Here is an 18791-nt window from a genome sequence, read left to right as displayed (position 1 = left end):
GAAACTGTCAAAAAGTATTTTAATATTCAAAGTTCGGTAAAGCCCATCGAGTCAATTTTTGCAAAGACATAAGTGTTGTCGTAAAAGTGGCAGAAGGTGGATTTTTCAGATGAATCTTCTGTTGAATTACACCACAGTCGCCACAAACATTGCAGGAAACCTACTGGAGCCCGCATGGATCTGAGATTCACCCAGTAAACAGTGAGGTTCGGTGGCGGAGATATCATGGTCTGGGGTTACATCCAGTATGGGGGTGTGCGAGAGATCTGCAGAGTGGAAGGCGACATCAATAGTCTGAAATACCAAGAAATCTTAGCTACCTTTTATATTCCCAACCATAAAAGAGGCCAAATTCTGCAGCAGGATGGTGCTCCATCACATACTTCTCCACATCAAAGTTCCTCAAGGTGAAGAAGATCAAGATGGTCCAGGATTGGCCAGCCCAGTCGCCAGACATGAACATCATTGAGCATGTGTGGGGTAGGATGAAGGAGGAAGAATGGAAGGCAAAACCAAAGAATATTGGCCTGCAAGACTGCTTTCTTTGCTATTCCACAAGATATTAAACAAGATATTACATTTGGATCTCACAGCACCACTACTTAATTTGCAGTAAATTTGTTCATTTTATGTATAGGGGCAGTGCTGTCCTAGCGGTTAAGGAAGCGGCCCTGTAATCCAAAGTTTGCCGGTTCCCGATCTGCCAAGGTGCCACTGAGGTGCCACTGAGCAAAGCACCGTCCCCACACACTGCTCCCCGGGCGCCTGTCATGGCTGCCCACTGCTCACTCAGGGTGATGGGATAAATGCAGAGGACAAATTTCACTGTGTGCACCGTGTGCTTTGCTGCTGTGTCTCACAATGACAATCACTTCACTTTGAAAAATCTTTTTTTCAGTGAAACTAATTCATTTCAATGCATTAAGCATCATTTGGTAGAGTTTTAGAATTTCATATGAGCTATTTCTAACACCAATAGATTAATTAAGTCATGTTAATAGCAGGTGTTTCTACAAAATAAATAAGCGACAAGACTTTTGTCAGGGACTTTACTTACATATGACTATTTACATCCTCTCATTTCCTTTACTTTATTAGTCTAGTGAGCCTTTCTACGAAGTGAAGGCTGATCAACCACACAGTTCCCACTAAAAGAGAATGTAAATAAGAACACTGTAATGTTTTTAATGTTTATGTCTGATATGCATCTGGTGCTGGCCCCGCCCGTTTTTAACGTCAATGTGGCCCCTGAGCTTAAAAGTTTGCCCACCCCCTGCCCTAAAAGCTTTGCACAGTACTGTATGTTAAAGTTCATGGTTTCATTTGTAATGAATGTTTTTGTGAAAGTATATAGACTATCTGGTATAGACACCAAGCCCATTGAGACATACTGTATGTGAGTTTGGGCTATATAAGAAATAAATGTTGTTGTTGTATCTTAGAATACCATATAGCTAGAACACGATAGTTTTAAATGTAACTTTTTGAATGTAACATGTAACATTTCATAGTAATCATTACTCATTCATCAGTAATCTTTCTTTCAGAAGCTTAAATCATTTCCAATTATATGTCTGTTGAATTAAAATTCATTTGTGATACTATTCCTGGTGGATCTTTTTTTAGGGTGATTCATGTCAGAGAAGATTCTGTGCTGAACATAATCATTTTCAATTTCATTTCCTTTCAATTAAAAGGATTGAAGGTTAAGCCGTGAGTTTCTTTATCTGTGCTGATTGGCCAGTCACCTTCAATCACACCTGCCTCTAATGTGAAAATGAAATTAAAAGTAACAAAGGACGAGAACAAACAAACTGTCACTTTTAGAGCATCCTAAAGTGTGGTGTCCATAAATTACACATTTATTTACATTTATTGAATGTATGGGCATAATTATTCAATATGGGCAATTTTACAACGTTAAAAGTGCATAAAATAAATGTAATTTGGAATTTTGTATAAACCTGATGTGATTTACATGATGTAACTTGACCCACCATAAGAGAATAAGGTCATTGTGAGACACTGCACATGGTGACACGGTGAAACGTGTCCTCTGTATTTAACCATCACCCTTGGTGAGCAGTGGGCACCATGACAGGCGCCCGGGGATCATCACTGCAGTGATGCCCACTGCACGCTCATTCTCTCTCAAATCCTCCTTCCCAAGGTTTCTTCCATTTTCTTCTCCATGTGAGTATTCTAGGAAGTTGGTCCTTGTGTCCAGAGAGGGTTGAAGTATGAGGGGAGTCTCCTGTATTAGTTGCTCAGCCCATTGGGACATACATGCAGGACATTTGTTAACACACTTGTGGGCCAGTGGTGGCCTAGCGGCCCCGTAATCAGAAGGTTGCCGGTTCGAATCCCGACCCGCCAAGGTACCACTGAGGTGCCACTGAGCAAAGCACCGTCCCCACACACTGCTCCCCGGGCACCTGTCATGGTGCCCACTGCTCACTCAGGGTGATGGTTAAATGCAGAGGACAAATTTCACTGTGTGCACCGTGTGCTGTGCTGCTGTGTATCGCACGTGACAATCACTTCACTTACTTAAAAACGTACTGCTTGTAGAAGAATGTGGAACCATCCTCCTGAATTTACAGCGTGAGTCCGGACATTTTATCGTGAACCCCAGACTATAAATAGGCCGCACCGGAAACGTGGCGTCCTCTTCAAGTCGTCCAAGATGGCGGTGAGTACGGCCGCGGTGGCCAAGGCGGCCGCTTCCAGCGAACATCTGAACGCATCGTTGTTTGTGGGCCGCATTTTTCTCTCCTTTGCTGTCCTCGGATGTGAATCGCGCCCCGCAGGTCTCGTCTCTCGCTGTATTGGTTCGATAAAATGCGCGTTTGAGGGCGATCGGGGAACTTTAGCTCCGCGCTGCCTGCGCTGGTCGCCATTTCTACACCGTGGACCGGTTTTTAGCGATATTGGCCATTTTTGTCAGTTTAATATGAAACTATCTGTGCTGCAGGCGATCTTGCGTTTTTATTCTCCAGTTGTCGGTTTTTGCGGGACATTTGTTCGCTTGATCTCGGAGATCGTGGCGTCCTGTAGGCGACAGGAAAGCAGCCGTTTCTAAGCGCCATGTGTTGCTGAACAGGACCAGGCCGAGAAGAAGGAGAATCCCATGAAGGAGCTGCGGATCCGCAAGCTCTGCCTGAACATCTGCGTGGGGGAGAGCGGAGACAGGCTGACCAGAGCTGCCAAAGTGCTGGAGCAGCTGACCGGACAGACCCCGGTCTTCTCCAAGGGTGAGTGGACCTTCTCGCAGCCAGTCCGCCCCACCAACACTCCGGTTTCACTCTGGTCCGCGCTTCTGTTCGCAGCCCGCTACACGGTGCGATCTTTCGGCATCCGTAGAAATGAGAAGATCGCGGTCCACTGCACCGTCCGGGGTGCCAAAGCTGAGGAGATCCTGGAGAAGGGACTGAAGGTGAGGTTTGGGGGTCAAGCTGAGCAGGTTTTATTTCGGGTTGTGACTCGTCCGCTTAGATCTTATTCCGCTGTTTATCAAGTCCACAACGTCTGAGCGGTTTCAGCACACCAGGGGCTGCAGGTTCGTTCTTCTCGTCCATGTTCCAGGTGCGTGAGTACGAGTTGAGGAAGAACAACTTCTCGGACACTGGCAACTTCGGCTTTGGTATCCAGGAACACATCGATCTGGGCATCAAGTACGATCCCAGTATTGGAATCTACGGTTTGGATTTCTACGTGGTGAGTGTTAAGGCTTCTTCACCGATTGTATACAGGCTAAAACATGACTTCAGGTCCCGTCTCCAACCCTCACCCAGCACAACTGCACCTATTTCCTCTGAAGAACTAGCAGAGATGTTCATTACAGGTGTCCTCCAGGACCGGTGTACTGTACGGTGCCCAGTTTTATTCTGCTTTGCTGCAGATTTATCCCGCCATTCCCAAACTGCCAGAATTAACTGTTCCTTGGAAGTGTGCAAATCCCGAACTGTCCCCACACGCCGTCATGGCTGCTCACGGCTCGCCACACGCACGTCTCACTGTAAATTTCCTGAAACGATTCCCCTGCATCAATAAAGCGTCCCTTCACGCGAGGCCACCACTGCTCCGCGTCAGAGACGTGCTGTATGTGCGTATTATGGGCTGGGCCGTCACTTACGCTTGCGCTCTTCTTCCTCAGGTTCTTGGCAGACCCGGCTTCAGCATCGCCGACAAGAAGCGGAAGACCGGCCGCATCGGTTTCAAGCACCGCATCCGAAAGGAGGAAGCCATGCGCTGGTTCCAGCAGAAGGTGTCTCTCTTACTCGCCTCATTTATTGGTTGCTTCATGGATCTCGCTGGTTGGTTGAATTTTGCTGATTCTACTCTTATTTCCTGTCTTTCAGTATGATGGAATCATCCTCCCCGGCAAGTAAAGGATCACCAGCGTTCTTCTTTATATCAAACAATAAAAACCAAAAAAACACCCCTTTGTGAAGTGTCTAGATTCATTTCTTTTTTTTCTTTTTCCTCCCCCCTCCATGAAAGCCACTTATGGGGAAATCAAAGGTTCTAGATCAAAATCTGTTCCTTTTTTAACCAGTTGTGACCCCTTCTGGTGATGTGGTTTCATCCTGCCGGCTTTTTTACTTTTGAGATTGCGAGTACACTATTAAACATTTTCTGGAATTTAGTTAAAATTGTAACTAAATTCCACAGGGTGGTAGTAGCCTAGTGGGTAACACTCGCCTATGTACCAGAAGACCCGGGTTCGAATCTTACTGCCATCGTATCCTGTCCCCAAGACACTTAACCCCAAGTTGCTCCGGGGGGGACTGTCCCTGTAACTACTGATTGTAAGTCGCTCTGGATAAGGGCGTCTGGTAAATGATCAGGATTACAGTAGAAGTTCATGTTTTTAAAATCAGTTTTAGTTTTAGGGTGCTAGTAGCCTAGTGGTTAACACACTCGCCTATGAACCAGAAGACCCGGGTTCAAACCCCACTTACTTAAGGGCATCTGGTAAATGCTGGAAATGTTTTAATAAGTGAAAAAGAAAACCAAGTTCACTCTATGGTTCCATTTATTCAGGCGTTCCAGAGGCCAGACAATGGCATACAAACAGAAACATGTCGCTCTTGTGACCCACGCGTCCTACGTTGGCCAAATCCGTTTCTCAGCGTGGCGTGACGTGTAAATCGATGAGCTCGGAGTCCGTCGGTTTCCCGTATATCTCGCTTCTACATGTGTGTCGTATGGTTTCGTGTATGTTGATCAGGTTCTGAGATCTGTGGGATCTGGAGGACTGTTCTGGGCGGTTGACCCCAAGTCCTCTTCTGTCTGCTTGAATCCTTGCTCAGCGCGCACGTACTCCCGCCCTCATTATTTCTTTTACATTCTTCGTTTATTTGGGCCTGGAAACACTCGTGAACATTATGGTGTCATAATAAAACGAGCTGTTACGACCGCTCCCTTCCTTCTTCATCACTTCTCCTGCGTCTGGCCTCCTGCTCACCTTCACCTCACTTTGCTGGACCTTCCTCCCGTCTTCTTGAACCTGGTGGTTCCCCCGTTCTAGACAGAGGTGTTCTGAGGGGCCCCGCTGGGCTCTTCGTGGGTCGGGGTGTTGCGGTGCCTGCGTGTGGTGTGGCGCGGGGGTAGGGCGAGGGCGCAGCAGGACACGCCCACCGTGGGCTCCGGCAGGTCCTCCCCGGCGGACCAGCTGTCGGTTCCGGGCTGGTAACGCTGAACCGCCGCCTTGTAGCGCTTTTCCGCCTCGTTCCAGCCGCCCACCAGGTACAGCTCGTCCCCCAGCGGGGACAGGCCGGCGGTGCTCACGCCAAGGGGCAGGGGTGCGGCCCGGCTCCACGCGCCATTTTCCGGGTTGAACACCTCCATGCTGAGAACATCGACCCGCTCTCCTCCAGGACCCAGTTGGCTCCCCCCCACCACGTAAACCCGACCCCCCACGGCGGCGCTGCAGTGCCAGCCCCTGGGCGTGTCCAGCCCGGCTTGCTCCGCCCAGGCGTCGGCCTCCACGCTGTAGCGGGCCACTGAGCGGGAGTAGGCGCAGCTGATGTAGCCCCCCGTGACCAGGATGTCTCCTGACGGCAGGACAGCGCCAGAGTGACAGCACCTGGGGACGTCCATGGGGCTGCGCAGCTGCCAGCTGTTGGACGAGGGCGTGTAGCTCTCGATGGTGGCCAGCAGACCCTCAGTGTTGCGTCCACCGATGGCGTAGAGGCGCCCGCTGGTGGCCACCAGGCTGAAGTGGGTGCGTTTCTGGCGCATGCTGCTGAGATGCAGCCAGGTGTTGAAACGGGGGTCATACCTGAGGACCAGAGCACAGACAGTTACATATGAACAGTAACATGGACTATCGAGCTCGAGTGATGATGCTGGTTCCAGTAGAAAGGAACCAGAACACACCACGCATCACGGTTTGCATGTTGCTGGTTCCGTTTTGTACCCAGAACATCATCAGCACTCATTTCATTCACAAAATGCATTCAGTCAACTACAGAAACTGCTTTTGTCCTCAAAATGATGACAACAAATCTATTTTCTGTCCTTCGTGTCGTACGAGTGCTGATGTCAGATTGGTGAATATTGACGCCGTTGGTTTCCTGTGTAGAAACTGAATAGATTTGATCTCTTTGCGGTCAAACACGTTGATTGTGTCGCAATATACTGAGCACCTGTCCCTTGTCCAGCACCAAAAGGACACGCAGTGGGCATGTGAACATCACGTCTTACAAGACTTACAGAAGCTACTAGTGATGTCTTGGCTGCCATCTGCATGTTAGACGTGCATAATCGGATGTAGATGTTTCGTTGTGGCGTATCATTTACATTTTACATTTACATTTACGGCATTTGGCAGACGCCAGATCCAGAGCGACTTACAACGTGCTTAAGTTACCAATGATGAAGAGATCAATTCTGTTTTTTTTACAATTTAATCTAAATCTTCTCTAAAGAGGAAGGTGTTGAGCTGCCGTGTGAAGGTGCTCAGTGACTGAGCTGGAAGTTCATTCCACCACCGAGGGGCCAAGACGGAGAAGAGTCTAGATGAGCGTCTTCCTTTTACCTTCAGAGATGGAGGGACCAGGCGAGCAGTACTGGAGGCTCGGAGTATACCAGGTGCAGTGCGAGGTGTAATAAGGGCTGTGAGGTAGGATGGTGCTGCTCCATGTTTGGCTTTGTAGGCCAGCATCAGTATTTAGAACCTGATGCGTGCAGCTACTGGGAGCCAGTGGAGGGAACGTAGCAGAGGGGCGGTGTGGAGAACTTGGGAAGGTTGAAGATCAGTCGTGCTGCTGCATTTTGTATTAGTTGTATCGGAGAAGGTTCGGTACCTGCTGAGCGTGTTGACCGCATGCTTGGCCTGATTGCGAGCATCGTTCTGGTCCTCTCCACCAGCCACGTACAGGAACCCGTCCATCACGGCCACACACTGATTAAAGCTCTTAGCGGGCAGCTGGGACAGGTGGCGCCATGTCGCCACACCGTCACGCGGGTCCCTCCAGAGCACCTGCCATGCAGGAGGAACATGAAGGCCGGAAACAAAAGCCCGAACCCCGCGGGATTGTCACTGACCTCGCGACTCAGAGCGCGCTCGGTGAGAGAAGGACGTCCCCCGACGGTCAGCAGGACGCTCTGGCTGCCGCGGACCTGGGTGCGGCGAGACTGCAGCGTGTTCTGCTGGTGGGGCAGCAGGTGGTAGTTCATGGCCGCCACCAGCAGGCGGTGGCACCGGGGGTCCTGCATCATTCGGGCGACTGGCTGCACCTCGCTGACCAGCTCGCTGGAAGGGATGGTCTCGAAGCGCACGTGGGACAGCAGCTCTGCCGCGTGGACTTGCCTCTTAGGGTCGAAGTCCAGCCACTTCATGACCACCTGGATTTCGAAGCAGTGAAATCCATACTTAGATGTTTGGTTGGCTTTATAAATAGAGGTCTCCATTACACACTCACACATTTACATTTACAGCATTTACCAGACGCCCTTATCCAGAGCGACTTACAGTCAGTAGTTACAGGGACAGTCCCCCCCCCCCCCCCCCCCGGAGACACTCAGGGTTAAGTGTCTTGCTCAGGGACACGATGGTAGTAAGTGGGATTTGAACCTGGGTCTCCTGGTCCTACTAACACCCTTTTTCCTCTTTTTATAAATCATCTCTTCTCCAGTCTGGTGAGAAGAGTTATAAACCCAAATGAACAGATGGGGACTGACCTGGAACGTGGTGATTTCAGAGGGGAGGACCAGCCGGTCATCCTGGAGGAAGGAGGTGATCTGCTCCAGGGTGAGCTGGTTATACTGGGGGGTCTCGGAAAACTGGGCGAAGTTCTGGAGGATGAATCGCTGCGCTGCATCGCGCACCTGGCTCAGCCCGTAGGCCGAGGCTATGTTCCACACGTACACGCACGTCTGCACGTTCATCTCCGCCATGAGGAAGTCCGTACACATCTGCAGGAGCTGAGGGACCCGGAGGATGGTAGCAGCTGAAAGGGTGCAGCCAATGGTGTAGAGGGACATGTGAACTCGGCCCAGATATGCAAAGGTGATCACATTGGCCAGACCTATGAGTAGAAAGGACAATTACTACTGTATTACTACTGAATCGACTGATCAGTGAAGGTCAACGTCATGACCTGAGGAGATGAGGAGGGGCCTACCTAAAGGTGAGATTGAGGGCAACTCTAGACGTTTGAGACCTGGGTCCTTAGCAAGGACTTCCCTGAAATACTGGCTGACTGAAGACATGACCAGCTTGTGCACATCAAAAGCCTTGGTCTTACAGGCGAGCTCCATGTCAGTAAGGAATCGCTCCTGACGCATGCGGCTCAGCTCCTCCAGCAAGGCGGAGCCATGGTGGGGACGGGTTAACTCACTGCCCAGGCCCAGGCCCTTCTCTCCTGGCCGGATGACCGGAGGTGGCAGGGGAAAGCCATTCAGTCGGTTCAGATGCTCAATGTTGAGTGGATCCTCGATCTTCTTGACACCCTCAGCAACATTCACTCCTGGGCTCACAACCACTGCTTCATTCACCTGGGTAGACTCCATCATGGGTTTCTTTGGACGAGATCCCTTCTTTTTGGGTGCCATTGCAAGGCTTTATCTCTTTAGTTTTATCAGTTACCCTTAAAGCAAAAGGCTCACTGGTGAAGTAACGCTGACTAAACTGCTTTTGGGGTTTCGTTACCAGTACCCACAGCCAAATGTATGTAGATGATGGTGTTGCTTCAGTTCTCCTCTTCCACAAAAACACAAACTGACAAACAGAAAAACAGACAGACAGACAGACAGACAGGCTGCTTGTCTAAAAAAAGGTCTGGAGATGATGACACAGGTTGAGCTGGTATGTTTGGTAGTAATGGTGAACAACCGCACAGGCCACCTGTAAAGAGATAAATCACAAATGTCCATCTTGAGGCTCTCGTAACAGTCATCCAGCCACGACCACAGTGATTGACTGGTGCAAGTGTCTCTGCGGACTCCAGAAACGCAGCTTTATAGCTCCTAGGTCTACAGTCACAGCATTACGGGTGTATATAAGGAATCTAGCACAACACAACTTCATCGTCTTTGCTTTTGTGCATCAGTAATGCAACCTTGGTATGAATATATAGATTTGAAATAATTGATGCCCACGAGGAATTAGGGAGAAAAACAGTTATTGTCACGCTATAAGTGCATTATTGAGTATATACTTGCTTCAAGTTAAGAGTTCTTAAAATGTGTGAGTTCATTATTGACATTTTAATAATATTTTAAGGAACAACAATAAAGATGGAATCAAAATGCAACTCTTGGAACGTTTTCACACATAAATATTGGCAGTGTCTCCATAGTATTCCCCAAAATAGCGCATGTAACAAGCAGCAAATCTTCCAGAACTATTGCTATGTGTCGCGCAGTCAGTGCTTTTAAAATGGCCTCTGATGCTCAATGTTGCGCATTATCACATGACACCCGACAGCTGCTGTCCCCTATATAAGACAGTGACATGTGGAAGCCAAAGTTAACACAGGGTTTGGAATATCCCTTTACAATAAAATGGACAGGGGAATGATAACGGGGAACCTGAAGTAAAGTTTTTCTAGGACATGTTGTCAAGATTACAGTGCAGTGACCATATTGTGATCACTGGGGGCTGTTGGGAGACCAGCGTCCCCATCCCAGCCCTGAGCACTCGGTCTGGCATGTCACAACACCGGCACGTTACCCTCGAATTCTTCCAGCTATCTCTGGCTGCTGCTGCTTATTTATAGCTGTTGTTCCGACTGTTGGGACTGGAGAGAGTTTCCTCCTTCGTAGAGTCCACACGAGCGTTTTCACCCAATCCCAGCTACTCCTAAATTAACACCCACCACAAGGCATTTCTAGACATACAACATAACACATTTACCAGACTGTACTGCCTGCGTATTACTTCATGGTACAGTTGTACTGCTTGATTTAGGGAAATGCTGAAAAAATATAAAAGTTAATTTTTTTTAAGTTGTTAAGTCATTATAAACAATGAATTTAATATATTACTACAATTGTAAGAATTTTTTATGCATATTTTCCAAGTTAGCTACATAAAATGAGCTTTTAGAGAATATAATAATGCCTTGAATGTCACATTAAAAAGTTTCATGTTGTCATTTCTGGGCCTCAAAATAATTATTAAATTGACATGCCTTATTATTACCTTTTCCTTCTTGCTTTCTACCCTCTCATTTATTTGTCCTTCCTTATTTTTCCTGGTTTAGTTCTTCTCAGTTTAGTTCTTATCCTCTTCACGATGTCCCTCTGTCCTCAGCCTGTCTGTCAGTGTACTGTGGGCGGCTGTGTTTGAGATCCACACTGTTCCCAGCCAAGGCTGCGTAACATGACCCTTAGATTCTACCTCCCCATCTACACCTACATCACCAAATACAGACAGCTCTTCCTGACCGGAGTAGTCCATCTGCGGCCCATCTGCGGCAGGACTGCCTGAATTACGGCCATGCCTGCAAGCTGTGCTCACGAGTCTGTGTTGGGACGTGTCGGTCTTTGTTGGACAATGTTCATGCTCCTAAGTGACAGAAAGATGAATATAATTGAAAAATGATGTTAATTTTAAAAAGAGGTTAAAACGTAGTACCTGAGAGGCTTCTGATGTTTGATACTTCTGATGTTTGGGATATTTTTAATATTAATCACACCGAAAAGAAAGAATCCATTAACAAAAAAAAGAAAAGCGTATGTTAATATGTTGGTATGTTCATTGTTTTAATTTTGTATAGCTTTTTCAGTTTGATAATTAATTTATATTATTCAGGTTTACTGTCATTTTATTGTCAGGGCTCCATCACATGTCGTTATTAAATTAATATAAAATATTGTGTTATTCTACTGCTGACCACCTGCTCCTCGGAGCTCCTATTTTTAACTTGACCCCGCCGGTGACGCAACCGACGCTTCCCGGGATCTCCGGGCCAGCTGCGCGCTGATTGGTGCGCGGCCCGGGGGGGCGTGTCTCTTCCGCTCGCTGCGCTGAAGCAGCTTCCGGGATCTTAGATGAGCCTCCCTGCCAGTGGTAAACATGGCGGAGGAGCTGCTGGAGGTGGTGGAGCGGCTGCAGTCGCGGCTGTCGGACAACCAGGAGCCCAGGAAGGTGCGTTTCCGGCGGGGTCGAGCGTGTTTTCGGGTCACGTCACGACCGGACTGGAGACTCCACGTAGGCAGATTTACGCTCGCCTGCGGGCTGGCTGGTTTGAGACGTCAGCCGCGGCGCCGAGGACACCGACCAGGCCTGAAGGCTTGTGTACAGTTTGCGTTGTTCGGTGTTCTGGCGCTGGGTTTAAAGAACCCGCCACCACGACCACAGAGGAACCAAGAAAGGCAACTTTCACCATGTAAACACGGGCCAGCGCGAACTCGTATTTTCCTGCTACGTCCATTCACGGGTGACGTCAAGCCTCGACTCTGCTGACGTCAGAGCTGTAGAGCCCCAGAAACAGTGTGGGCTGATTTAACTAGTGGACAATTTTATTGTTGATATGAACACTATTTATCACTGACTGCCTGACTGCCGCACATCTAAACGGACATCAACTGTACGTCACTGAGAGTAGTGCAAACCCAAGCGATGAAATGAACTAGACGGAAGACCGAACATGCTGATCGTATAATCTATGGGCATGTTGATTCATTTAATTCCTCAACAACCTCTTGTTCTCCAAACGTGATCCTGTGGAACGTGGGCACCTTCTAGACTCTGCGATTTGCCTCTGCTGTTAGTTTAGCCTCGATTCATCACATCTTCCACGTGGACCAAATATTCATTTTTAAGAACAAAATACACACCTGTGTAAAGTAGCTCAGTAGGCCTACTCTCATGTTTCTGAGTGGTGGAACTGATGCAGTACTCACTGTGAAAAGTTATAACTGAATAATAATAATACTCGGCATCTTTGTGCACCTGAACAAGTTTGTATTCACTGTGCTGGGTCCATCCTTACGGTGATGTTTTGTTCTGAATGTTCAAGCTGCTGAAGACCCTAAAAAGGCTGGGGGACTTGCCTATGACCGTGGACATTTTAGTGGTAAGATGTGTTTTTCTTTTTGTATTTAAGTGTAAAGTGATGTGATTGTCATTGTGATACACAGCAGCGCTGCACACGGTGCACACAGTCAAATTTGTCCTCTGTATTTAACCATCACCCTGAGTGAGCAGTGGGCAGCCATGACAGGCGCCCGGGGAGCAGTGTGTGGGGACGGTGCTTTGCTCAGTGGCACCTTGGTGGCTCAGGATTCGAATCGGGAACCTTCTGATTACGGGGCCGCTTCCTTAACCTCTAGGCCACCATGGCCCCGTAATCAGACGGTTGCCGGTTCGAATCTTTCCTGCTTTAATGGGACGTTAAACACTTTGCTCAGCACTTTAGGTATATTTAAAAGATCGACGTGCCTTACTGAGGCATCGTTCTACTGAAACAACAAGGCTGTGTCTGCTTTGGCCGGTGCTGTAGTGAAACTGCGGACACGAGTACCTGCTCCACATATCTGATCGGTGATGTACTCTTTTTCTGCCCTTTGAAAGGAAACGGGTGTTGGAAAAAGCGTAAATTCCCTGCGTAAACATGACATTGCGGGAGAGGTGGCCAAAACCCTGGTGGCCAAATGGAAGAAACTAGTACCCCAGTCTGCTGATAGGTGGGTAGTGCAGCTTTGGGCAGTCTTGTTTTGCATTACTTATAGAACTTATTATTTGTGTCACCAGCATGATGCATGATATTTCCTTCTTCACAGACCTCCTAGCACAAAAGAAGGACAGTCCCAGTCACGCGCAGGCGATGCCGTTCAGGGTCGCAAAAGAGCCAGAGACCCTTCGCCAGAAAAAACGTCATACGCGAAGGAGCCAGAAGAAGAGTTTGAGGAGGAAGAGGAGCAGGGAGGGTACCACCACAGTTACTCGCCCTCACCTCCACATAGTTATAACCCCCACGGCCACAGCAGAGCACATGGCTACGAATCGGAAGAGTACGAGAGCCCGCCAGAGGAGGAACCGGAGCCTAGCCCTCCCCGCAAAGAGCACAGAGTATCGCACAAAGACCCAGGCAGGGGCCAGGGCATACCCAGCGGCCATGATAACGAGCAGATGAAGAAGCGCCACGCCCAGGGGGCCAGCGGTGGGGCGAAGCGGGACGACCACAAATCATCTAAACACAATCGCCGCTCAAACGTGCATGAAAGCAAAAAGGAGAAGAAAGACGGGAGCGAAGGTAAGTGTGCTTGTAATGGCACGTAAACGTCTGTGTAAATGCCTTATGGCAGAGTGAATCATCACATACGATGACGTTAATAATATGTATTTCAGGCAAGACAAAAAGGGACGAGCCACGAACCTCCCAGGCTGCGGATGATGAAGAGGAAGAGCGCTTCGAGGCTCCTACTATGTCTTTCGAGTCCTTCCTCACCTACGATGCTCCCATCTCTTCCAAAAAGAAAAAGAAACCTCATCGGTCCTCACACTCTGCGCAACCAAAAGTAACCCCCACCACGGCAGCACCTTCCAAGCCCAGCAAAACTAAGACTAATGGGGTTGGCAGCAAGAAACGTTCTGAGGCGACCAAGTATCCCGAGCCTCCAGTATCGAGTCCTCCAATGCCTGAGAAGCGTAGTAGGAAGGTGAGATTAAACACCAGTGGCATGTTCTCGTACCCATCTGCCAAGCTCTGTGTTTATAATTGCTAGATGGAATTCTGACTTTGTGCTCCAGGGGGGTGAAAAAGAAGTTCTCCATTGATTCTCCTGATCCACTCCAAAAATCCAAAAATGATATGAAAAATTGGAGGCACATTACTGTAAGAGACTGTACCCCTACCTTACAAGGTGGAAACCTCACCTTGTAAGGTTATTTAACATTAATCCGAGTTCCCAAGCCTGTCTATTGTCCTGAAGTGGCTAGAAATGGTGATAGGTGTAAAGAGTGTTTTGGTTGTTCTACTTCACCATCCAGAGAGGGGCAGATCAGACAGTCAGATCTGGTATTTGTCCCCTTATGATGTCATAAGCGGAAAGGGGAATGTTTGGTGCAGACAGACTTCCTGTCTTCACCAAACATTGCGGTTGGTGAATGGTGTTGATGATGTCATTTCCGCGAATGTCCCCTCAACTTCTATAGGCTGCTCTCCTCCTCGTCCCGCCTCTCTCCTCCTCATTAGCATTTAAAGCTACAGACACCGAAACAGGACGTCCTGGGAGATCTCACTGTGGAACTGGATCCAAGTGGCTGTAATTCTGCACCAAGGCAAAATTTTGGAAAGAGACGTCAGATTAGGGGACACTCAGATTGATATATTCCCAAATTCTCCCATACCGCCCCTCTGCTACGTTCCTCCACCGGCTCCCAGTAGCTGCACGCATCAGGTTCTAAATACTGATGCTGGCCTACAAAGCCAAACATGGAGTAGCACCATCCTACCTCACAGCCCTTATTACACCTCGCACTGCACCTGGTATACTCCGAGCCTCCAGTACTGCTCGCCTGGTCCCTCCATCTCTGAAGGTAAAAGGAAGACGCTCATCTAGACTCTTCTCCGTCTTGGCCCCTCGGTGGTGGAATGAACTTCCAGCTCAGTCACTGAGCACCTTCACACGGCAGCTCAACACCTTCCTCTTTAGATTTAGATTAAATTGTGTTGTCGAACTTTGTTGTCGAACTTTGTGTACAGAATCTACAACAGAGTGAATTAAATAGATGTATTCATAGTTGGGGTCCTAGTGAACCGGAATTGATCTCTTCATCGATGGTAACTTGAAAGCACGTTGTAAGTCGCTCTGGATAAGGGCGTCTGCCAAATGACATAAATGTAAATGTAAATATAAACTCAAAAACAAATTCATTAGTTTTACTCAAATTGTAATATGAATATTGTCAGTATTACAAAAAAGTGTTGTCAAACTATTGTGGGATTGTAGTAGCTAGTGGGTAACTCACCTATGAACCATCGTGTCCCTGAGCGAGACACTTAACCCTGAGTGTCTCCAGGGGGACTGTCCTTGTCACTACTGTGTCTGATAAATGCCGGAAAAGGAAGCCACAGTTATTTTCTTTTGTCCTGGTTGCAAATATCATTTTTAAAGGTTGTATTTTTTTCCATGTGCGTGCAGGTGGATGATGTGGTCTCAGTTCTGCCTGATATCCCCCTCCCAGCCATCCAGCCCAACTACAGACCTCTGCCCTCCATCGACCCCGTGTCCCCGCAGAGACGCAAAGGTGCAGCGTCTCCAACACTGATGACCGTTGGACTCTTCTCAATACGGTGTCTGCTGTTCCGTAGTGAAATACTCATCACCTTTTTTTGCTTCGCAGTTCCCGTGTCTTATGATGAAGAGGATGCTGGTTTCACAGGACGACGGTTCAATTCGAAAATGGTCGTGTACTCTGGCTCGAAGACGTCGTACCTGCCAAAAATGATGACACTGTATGAACAGTGCATTCGAGTTCTTCAGAACAACATAAACTGTGAGTCTCGTTGTTTGCTAATTATGACCATATAATTCTAGGAATTGAATGGTGCATCTACGTACCTTTTATGAATGCTTTAATCAGTTCTTTGTCAGGATAAGGCGGTTTAAGCATATCAGAATACCGTTCCAGTTGGGCATTTGCTGTATTCCAAGGTTGCATTGGGGCCTTTTACAGCGATGACGCACAGAGCGACTTTTTACATATTTTTTTAAGCTCAACAGCATAAATATGTTTCCCGATTTGTCACCTTTTCAGGGAATCTGTTTGGCTAACTCCGAATCCTGTCCTTTAAAAAAAGCACCATAGTTTTTCTACAAATGCGTGTTTTCGCAGCTATTGACGAGGTAGGAGGTGTTCCTTTCGAGATTCTTGAGCCAGTACTGGAGCGGTGCACTCCGGAGCAGTTGTACCGCATTGAACAGTGCAACCCGGTAACACATGCATTCTTACTATTTTGTGTCACTGATATGATGATATACATGAACATGTAAATGGATTTCATGAGAGTTGTACCCGTGATTGTTGTTCTTCTGTGGGTTAACTTAATATGCATTAGTGCAATCTTTCTCAAGTACTTTGTGCAGGAAACGGATGAACTGTGGATGCGGCACTGTCAAAGGGACTTTAAACGCGAGGAGCCCCAGGAATATGAGTCTTGGCGGGAAATGTACCTCCGCCTGCACGATCAGAGGGAGGAGAGGCTGCGAATGCTCACGCAGAACATCTCCTCTGCACATGCAAACCGGCCTAAAGGTATCCTCCCAGGACATGCACGTGTGCTTGTTTTATAGTAAACTAATGATTTTATCGGATGTGTTTTGACTGTTTTACTTATGATTTGTTCTCCAACAGGCAGGCAGGTTAAAATGGCATTTGTGAATTCGGCTGTTAAGCCACCACGTGATATACGTCGTCGCCAGGAGAAATTCGGTACTAAGGGCGCTGCTCCCAGCTCTGCGACAAGCTCTGTAGTTCCTGTTCCTTTTAAGTGAGTAAATGCAGGTCGCTCACAGTCATGCAGTATATTTTTATAATTTTTTGATGTTTATTTATGATCATTTCTTTCCTTCAGAAGTAAGACTATTGTACCCTACAATGCCCAGTCCAGTTCAGAGCATGTCTCTGAAGCTTCACGTTCTGAACCTTCATGCTCCTTTGCACCAAGCAGTAGTGGGGCTGGTCCCAGTCCCAGAGACAAACCCCAGGTCAAAAGTGAGTTTTGGAAAAGACTAAGTATCTTAAAGGTTGCACTTTTGTGAATTACGTTTTATACTTGTTGCAATATGTTTAACCCTATTTCTTTTTCTACTAGAAATTGCTCCAATGATGGCCAAAACAATCAAAGCATTCAAGAACAGATTCTCTCGCCGATAAGGGGGAATGAGACCGAATGAATGGATGAATGAAATGAATGAATGAATGAATGAATGTTGTGAGTGAGGAAGAAAAGTTGGAGTAAAAGGATGCTTTTTTTTTTTTTTTTTTTTTTGAGCTTTATTTTATGTCATAGGACAACTTAATTGCCCCTTCCAACCCAACATAATGTCTTTGACCTTTTTATGCTTTTACGTGTTTTAAATATGCCACTACAATATTTCTCATTCTCACAGTGAACACATAGGTTCACACCAAACAGTTTACACAAAACTCAGCTTCTGTTTAGTGTGGTCCTTTGTCTTTCACTTTTTATCACACTGTCAAGCTGACACTACAACTGGGCAGTGGTATCAAAGCTTTACATTATGTTCATTGTTAATATCGCATTGTGTTTTTAGACATGGGGCAGTGTTCTTTTTTTTCCCTTCTTTTTAGAAACCATGCTCATTGCTGAGTTCTTATGGTTATTTTAATCAGTGTTTTCCAATTCTGCTCCTGCTGTACCCCTACTTCAACCTACACTGCTGTTGACCTGGAACAGATATCACTGAGTTGGGATACATTTCATACAGGAATTGATTCATCGAATTGGGAAAGGATGAATCGTTTTGGGATGTGATCCTTGGAGCGCTGCTCTGGGTCAGTCTGTAATATAAGTGTTGCTGTAGGGACACATGCTTTAAAACAAATGGTTGAGTGAGAATGAGAGAATAAGGATGGAACTCTTCATTTTATTATTTATTTAAAACTTGGGACCTGAACCTGGCCCCTAACAGAAGTGGATCAAAAAAAATTAATACATTTTAATAGATTTTAATAAATGTCACGAACATTCTTAATAAAATTGACATGCACCCCATCTTTGTGCTCGTCTTGTATTTATATTTGATCACTCTGTATGGTAGTGAAAATATTCAACAAAAAATGTCATTTAATGATATTTGTTATATATATATATTCGATAAATAAATATGTTTATAGAGGTAAGTGTGTTTTATAGGGCTTGGCCGCTCAATTGCACACTGCTTTTTTTCATAATTCTTGCGATTTTCTTTTTTTTTTAAATTAGTGATCTACTTACATTATGTAATCATACTAGTTTTTTCCCCCCCGTAGTGGTGTTTAATTGTCTCTTATTTGACCTTCAGCAAAGCAACTCTGTGCTAATTTTTTTTTTAACAAACCTTACAGAGCTTCCTACATTTAGTTAACTTTGTAATGCGAACATGGGAAATAAATCAAGTTTTGCTTACATGAGAATAACGATTGAGCTAAAGTTAAGTAAAACACCCATTTAAATGTCTTATTTATATTATTGTATTAACTCTGTTATATTGGCGAAACTGCCAGAAGTGTTGTAAATAAAGTTTTTTTTTTTTTTCAAAAATTTCAACGCTTGGCTGTTGGAGCGCGTTGGGTCTGAACAAGGTGTTTTCTGATTGGATCGGGT

General features: G+C 46.7%; 3 protein-coding genes across 4 annotated transcripts; 2 read left to right on the top strand and 1 right to left on the bottom strand.

The window, feature by feature from the left end:
• Positions 1 to 2638: 2638 nt before the first annotated feature.
• rpl11 (ribosomal protein L11) lies at positions 2639 to 4441 on the top strand. Its single transcript, XM_028963880.1, has 6 exons — positions 2639 to 2692; positions 3104 to 3254; positions 3330 to 3436; positions 3586 to 3717; positions 4157 to 4267; positions 4362 to 4441. Exons 1-6 carry the CDS (start codon positions 2687 to 2689, stop codon positions 4389 to 4391), a joined length of 537 nt encoding a protein of 178 aa, XP_028819713.1. The 5' UTR covers positions 2639 to 2686; the 3' UTR covers positions 4392 to 4441.
• Positions 4442 to 5020: 579 nt separating this feature from the next.
• Positions 5021 to 10810, bottom strand: klhl43 (kelch-like family member 43). The gene is made up of 6 exons (XM_028964848.1): positions 10655 to 10810; positions 8634 to 9355; positions 8191 to 8537; positions 7555 to 7854; positions 7314 to 7489; positions 5021 to 6286 (listed from the first exon to the last, which is right to left on the bottom strand). Exons 2-6 carry the CDS (start codon positions 9061 to 9063, stop codon positions 5530 to 5532), a joined length of 2010 nt encoding a protein of 669 aa, XP_028820681.1. The 5' UTR covers positions 9064 to 9355; positions 10655 to 10810; the 3' UTR covers positions 5021 to 5529.
• A 688-nt stretch (positions 10811 to 11498) lies between these two features.
• On the top strand, positions 11499 to 18200 carry eloa (elongin A). 2 transcript variants are annotated; one of them, XM_028964023.1, is made up of 12 exons: positions 11499 to 11602; positions 12477 to 12533; positions 13031 to 13143; positions 13240 to 13712; positions 13808 to 14118; positions 15604 to 15709; positions 15806 to 15958; positions 16298 to 16395; positions 16537 to 16717; positions 16817 to 16952; positions 17040 to 17176; positions 17277 to 18200. In XM_028964023.1, the coding sequence occupies exons 1-12, from the start codon at positions 11531 to 11533 to the stop codon at positions 17336 to 17338; spliced, it is 1899 nt and encodes a 632-aa protein (XP_028819856.1). In that variant the 5' UTR covers positions 11499 to 11530; the 3' UTR covers positions 17339 to 18200. The 2 variants fall into 2 exon arrangements, with proteins under 2 accessions (XP_028819856.1, XP_028819855.1); XM_028964022.1 differs by having other exon boundaries at positions 17037 to 17176.
• The last annotated feature ends 591 nt before the right edge of the window (positions 18201 to 18791 follow it).

Source organism: Denticeps clupeoides, chromosome 20 (assembly GCF_900700375.1).
Source record: "Denticeps clupeoides chromosome 20, fDenClu1.1, whole genome shotgun sequence".
Classification (NCBI taxonomy): Eukaryota; Metazoa; Chordata; class Actinopteri; order Clupeiformes; family Denticipitidae; genus Denticeps; species Denticeps clupeoides.
The sequence above is the reverse complement of the archived record's forward strand: the minus strand, read 5'-3'. Positions and strand labels throughout refer to the sequence as shown.